The 6,268-nt window shown below is 42.1% G+C and overlaps 1 protein-coding gene across 1 annotated transcript; it reads left to right on the forward strand.

Moving 5' to 3' along the window:
- The first annotated feature begins 1,443 nt into the window (after window positions 1–1,443).
- On the forward strand, window positions 1,444–2,997 carry LOC118485615. The gene is made up of 2 exons (XM_035981929.1): window positions 1,444–1,877; window positions 2,464–2,997. The coding sequence occupies exons 1-2, from the start codon at window positions 1,530–1,532 to the stop codon at window positions 2,479–2,481; spliced, it is 366 nt and encodes a 121-aa protein (XP_035837822.1). The 5' UTR covers window positions 1,444–1,529; the 3' UTR covers window positions 2,482–2,997.
- Window positions 2,998–6,268: the final 3,271 nt, after the last annotated feature.

Here is a 6,268-nt window from a genome sequence, read left to right on the forward strand (position 1 = left end):
CGACTCGCAACCAGCTGTTTGACCTTCACTCGCAACCGTGGTTTCGGCTCATCCTGTTTTGTTACGACTCGCAACCACTTCGGTTACGACTCGCATCCACAGTTTGACTTGACTCGCAACCATCGTCATTACGACTCGCAATCAACAGAAGTTTTTGACTCGCAACCTCGTTTCGACTCGCAACGACACATTGTGACGGACATTGGACTGTTGACTTTGGACTGAATAAAATTAATTAATTAATTAACTGATTAATTAACAATGTCAACCACCAACAGTGAATTGTCTACCCTAACTCAGCAACAAGAACTTGATTCGAAGCTTGGGACCACATCACGCATTCCTAGGCTAACTGATGCCAACGACTTTCCCGAGTGGAAGTGGCGCTTTGAACAGCATCTTAAGGTTAAAGATTACAAGCTATGGCGCAGCATCTTGAGGGACCTAGGGAAATCATGATGGAAAGTCCTACAGAACCTGATGTTAAAGTTAAGAAGCCTCGAGAACAATACACTGAAGATGATTTGCTTATTGTTGAAGAAGATGATCGAGCTTTCTCTTACTTGACCATGGGTTTGGGTCCTAATATTGCCATGGGCTTTCGCACCTGCAAATCTGCCAAGGAACTGTGGGACTCTCTGGTAGAAGTGTATGAAGGTAATGAAGATATGAAAGAAAGTCGAAGGAACTTGCTGCAACAAAATTTCAACAATTTCAACCATATTTATGGTGAAACAGTAGATAATCAGATCCAAAGGTTTGTCAAGCTGGTGACTCAAATGCAGATGGAAGAAATTCATACCTCAAACGCCTCCACCAACAGACAACTTCTCAATGCTTTGCCCAAGAGTTGGGATCATCATGTTGCTATGATCAAGAAGACTAAAGATCTTGCAAGATGCACCCTGTCTGAGATGATCTCGCACATCAAAGCTTGTGAATTGGATGACAAGCAGAGAGAGACTAACTACAAGAACAGCATGCTGGCTGCCGGTTTCTCAATAGCTCCAACCACGTCTAGCGACAGCAACACAGCTCTTCTATCACAAGGAGGATTTCAAATGTTTCGCAACAATTCCTCTGTCTCTCAATCTGGATCCTCAAATCAAATCGTCTCTTCAGCTTCTCCAGCTTCAGTTCAAAATGCTGGAAAGGCTTCTGCTGCTGCCTCTGCTTCTGCTCACTCTACGAACAATGAGATGATGGCATTTTTCGCAAGTCAGTCAAAGGAAAAGCTAGACATAGCAGCTTCTGTAATCAACTGTTTGAATGCTTTTCTTGCAGGGAAGCTTGATCCACCAAAGTGGAGTCAAGATGATTTGTCACAGATTCATCCAGATGATGTTGAAGAAATGGATATCACCTGGCAAATGGCAATGGCGGCGTTCAGAGCTCAAAAGTTTGTGAAGAAAACGGGTAAAAACAGGTGGGGCAACGCTTGGAATGGAGCTTCTAAAGTGCCCTTCAATCTTCGATGTTACAACTGTCATGAGGAAGGACACTATGCTAGGAACTGCCCGAAGCCACCCATGAACAGAGATCAGAATCCTACTATTCCTGCACAACCAGCTACTCCTAATCGAGAAAGGGCTCTTGTGTCTACTGCAAGTATAGCAGATGCAGCTGCCTCTGGAAGTCCACAGCCGCAGGGATTAGCACAAGCGCTGGTGGTGCAGCCAAATGTCAACTTTGACTGGTCCTCTGAGATTGAGCGTCTGAACATATCAGCTCCAGATAATCAAGCTGCAACTTCTAACATTGCTTTCATGACCTCAAACGAGCATGACCCTGAGCCACAGGAAGAGACTGCTGCTGACGATTTCGCTTTCATGACTCAAATCCTGTCAGCACCTGTCAAAGGTCTCACCAAAGAAGAGGTACTTTCAGTTTTCTGCACTCCTGAATGTAGGGAACGTGTTGAGGCTTATAGAATACACAACGCTGAGCTAATCGAAGATTACAATGAAATTAAAAGAAAAAATTTCACTTTAACGAAAAATGAAAAACTTTTCAAAGAAAAAGTCGAAGCTCAGCGTAAGGACATCGTTCAACTAAAGGACGATGTCAGTGTAGCTAAAGGCCAACTAATGATAGTCAAAGAAAAATTATGTGAAGTAACTAAGGAACTGGAGAGTGTAAGAGACAAATACCAAATCAATCAATTAAACATCAAGAAATTTGATTCCTCCAGTAAGTTAATAAAAAATCTGTGTGATGAACAATTGGCTTACTCTAAGAAGAAAGGGTCGGGTTTGGGTTACAATCAGACTCCTCCTCCATACAATAACAATTACACTTATTTGCCAATGTCTGAGGAGGAGATCTTAAATGAAAGCAAAATGACTTATGGCTCATCTAGCAAATCGTCTGTTCACAACAAAACTGTTGAGCCACAAAAGCCCTCGCCTTTAAAGTTTATTCCTAAAGGCACAATTGATCCTAACATCTCGTTGTCATGTGCAGATGATAGCTCAGAAGTAAGATGTGATGATGTTCATGGGAGTGAACCAGTTATTGTTTCAAACATTTCTGAACCTTATTTTGAATATTATTCTGAACCAACTGAGTCAGACATTGCTTTTACCAATTCTTTGTTTGCGTCGTTTTCTGCGTTTGTTTCGTCTTGTGAGCCTGCTGTTTTGGGCAAAACTGATAATGTTTGTGTGGATGATTTGAACAATATTTGTGGTGATGATAGTTTTTCAGCTAATGTTTGTGATGATAACATATCAAATGTTTCAGCTTGTGATAATGTTACAGGTGCGGTCCCCAAGGATGCATTCAGTGAAACCACTGAAACTATTTCTCAAGAAAATCAAGTGTATCCTGATTCTTCTTCTGAACCTGTCTCAGTGGGAGTCCCTAATGTTGAATCTAGTGGGACCCCATTGGAAACCGAATTACCAAATGAATCAGAACCTGTGTCACAAAGTAAATGCTCTGAGGAAATGCATGTTGATGAAACTTCTTCAGGATCAGAAAGTGAACCTGAATCAGTTTCACTCGAGAAAAGCATTAAGGAAGTGCAAGTTGATGAAACTTCTTCAGGATCAGAAAGTGAACCTGAATCAGTTTCACTCGAGAAATGCATTAAGGAAGAGCATACTGTTGAAACTTCTTCTTGTTCGGAAAGTGAACCTGAATCAGCTTCAGATGATAAATGTGTTGATAAAACACATTTGGATGAAGCTCATACATGTTCAAATTCGGAATCAAGAGTAAGTGAAAAGGAAAAAGGGGTTGATAAAAGGGTGAAATCATCAGCAGAAAAGTTGATTAAAGAAAAACCACAAATCAAACATGGTCAGAAAACTAAAACGTTGAATCACATGAAATCGAACAAGCAGAGACCTAATGTCAAAAATGTTCAGAATGTGAAGCGTCAAACTTGTTTTAACTGTGGCATTGCTGGCCACATTGCCAGAAATTGTGGTAGACTCCCAAGGACACCAGACAAGAAATCATCAGGGCGAAATCAGAAAGTTACGTCTAATCGATCTAAATGTTCGGAGTCTATGAAGTCTGCTCGGACTAAGACAATGAAGAGCAAAGATCTTCATAGGACTAGACCTTCTGATCAGGATTGGAATGCAGCCAAACGCCTTAATCAGAATCGACAAACAAATTTTCAGCGTAATCAGAGAAATTATTTTGGTAACGCTTTTGAAAGTTTAAATTCTAACTGGTCAAGACAGTTTTGGAAACCTAAGGTCAATGGCATGCAATCCAATCCAATGAAGTCATATCATCAAAAGGCCGCACACAGAAATGTTTCAAAATTTCTAAACAAAGAGAATTTAGTGTGGCAAAGAGTAACGTATTTCGATGCTCAAGGGAAACCCAGATCCACTATGGGCTGGGTTCCTAAATCTAACTAATCCCGCTACTCGTGCAGGAACAGCTGTGGAGGACTACCGTGCGCCTCTGGTACATGGATAGTGGCTGTTCCAGGCACATGACAGGAGACTTATCCCAGCTTGTGAATGTCAAAGAATTTAATGGTGGATATGTCTCATTTGCGGGAGGTGAATCTGGCAGAATCACTTTGAAAGGAACTGTTCAAAACGGAGTTCTCAGCTTTGAAAATGTCAATTATGTTCCAGAACTGAAACACAATCTGTTGAGCATTTCGCAGATTTGTGATAGAGGGAATTCAGTTCATTTTACGAAGAAGGGATGTCATGTTCTGAAGCCTGGGATCGTTATTCCAGAAGACTGGTTCTTGATGACTGCTGAAAGAAAAGGAAACGCTTACGTCATTGATATGAACAAGAAGCCGTGTGAAGAGATCACCTGCTTATTCTCGAAGATTTCAGAGCATGATGGTTTATTGTGGCATCGTCGACTCGGGCACGTGAATATGAAAAATCTGAATCGTCTTGCTAAAGGTCAATTGGTACGAGACCTTCCGATCAAGGACTTCATGTTGGTGGAGAAGTGTGTTGCTTGTGCAAAAGGGAAGGCTCATCGAAAACCTCACAAGTCTAAACCAGTACCCTCGACAAAAGCTGTACTCGAACTACTTCACATGGATCTTTTTGGTCCAGTGAATGTGCTGAGTATCGGGAAGAAAGCCTACTGTCTAGTAATCGTCGATGATTACTCTCGCTACACTTGGGTGTATTTTCTCAGTCACAAAAACGAAACTGCTGCACTGGTGAAACAGTTCATTACATTGGCTGAAAATCAAGCGAGTACTAAGGTGAAGGTTGTTCGATCAGACAATGGGACAGAATTCAAGAATGTTACTTTGGATACGTTCTGCAGTGAAAAGGGAATTGATCGACAGTTCAGTGCGCCTCGCACTCCACAACAGAATGGAGTGGCTGAAAGAAGGAATCGTACTCTAATTGAGGCAGCACGTACCATGCTGGCTGATTCAAAGCTTCCTAGCTTCTTTTGGGCCGAAGCTGTTAGCACGGCTTGTTATATCCAGAATCATGCTTTAGTTAATAAACGTCACATGAAAACTCCTTATGAGATTCTGGAAGGACATAAACCTTCGGTTTCACACTTTCGTATTTTTGGTTGTCCATGTGTATTATTACTAATGGACTCAAATGGGAAGTTTGAAGTCAAAGGTGACGAATGTTACTTTGTTGGATATGCTAAAGGCTCTGCTTATAGGGTATACAACAAAGTAACTAGGAAAGTCGTTGAGTCGTGCAACATCGAATGGCTTGAAGAGAATGCTACGGACGCTAGAGTCGGTCCAGATTGGTTATATGATTATTCTGCTCTGTTTAAATCATTTAACATTTTGTCAAGTGATGTTTCAGTTGCAGGTGAATCAGTTCCAAAACAACCATTTTCGTTTGAAGATACAGAGGACGAAGTACAGATGGATGAAATTGTGAAGCATCATACAGTTGATCCACCGGGAATGGTGTTCACGCAACATCCTACACCGACACCGGTGGTCAATCAATCCCCTGAAGGTGCATCAACCAGTGACTCTGCAATGTTTCCTGATCCAATCCCTGAGGATTGTACAGTCACTTCTCCTGTAATTCACACTACAAGTGCACCTGATGAGGGGGAGTGTAGCAACACCACCACTGAAGAGGAGACGGTACCAGATTTGGCCATACCGACGAGCGTTCAACGCAATCACCCAATCGAAAATGTGATTGGTCCTGTAAATGCAGGAATTTTGACCAGGAGTCAATCAGGGACCATCAACACTTGCTTATATTCTAGTTATCTTTCTCAAATCGAACCTAAAACCATTGATATAGCTTTGCAGGAACCTGGCTGGGTAGATGCTATGCACGAAGAGCTGAACCAGTTTGAAAAACTTGGAGTATGGAAGCTTGTCAAGTTGCCAGCAGGAAAGCGTAAGCTTGGAACTAGATGGGTTTTTCGAAACAAGCAGGATTCTGCAGGAGTCATAGTTCGAAACAAAGCAAGACTGGTGGTTCAGGGTTTTAGGCAAATCGAAGGACTGGATTATGATGAAGTATATGCTCCGGTTGCACGACTTGAAGCCATCCGGATCTTTTTAGCGTACGCGTCATACATGGGATTCACTGTTTATCAGATGGATGTCAAGACCGCGTTTCTCTATGGAGATGTGAAGGAAGAAATTTTTGTCGAGCAACCGCCAGGATTCGTGCATCCAGATCATCCTGACTATGCCTACAAGTTAGACAAGGCACTGTATGGGTTACACCAGGCTCCTCGAGCTTGGTATGCCACCCTAACAGAACATCTGTTGGCTCATGGATATACACGTGGCACTATTGACCAGACTCTTTTCATCAAGAGG

The sequence above is a fragment of the Helianthus annuus genome, chromosome 13 (genome assembly GCF_002127325.2).
Source record: "Helianthus annuus cultivar XRQ/B chromosome 13, HanXRQr2.0-SUNRISE, whole genome shotgun sequence".
Lineage (NCBI taxonomy): Eukaryota > Viridiplantae > Streptophyta > Magnoliopsida > Asterales > Asteraceae > Helianthus > Helianthus annuus.

What these genes read in the sequence shown, in the direction of transcription:
- LOC118485615 (XM_035981929.1), top strand. Translation starts at nt 1,530, where the DNA reads ATGAACAGAGATCAGAATCCTACTATTCCTGCACAACCAGCTACTCCT.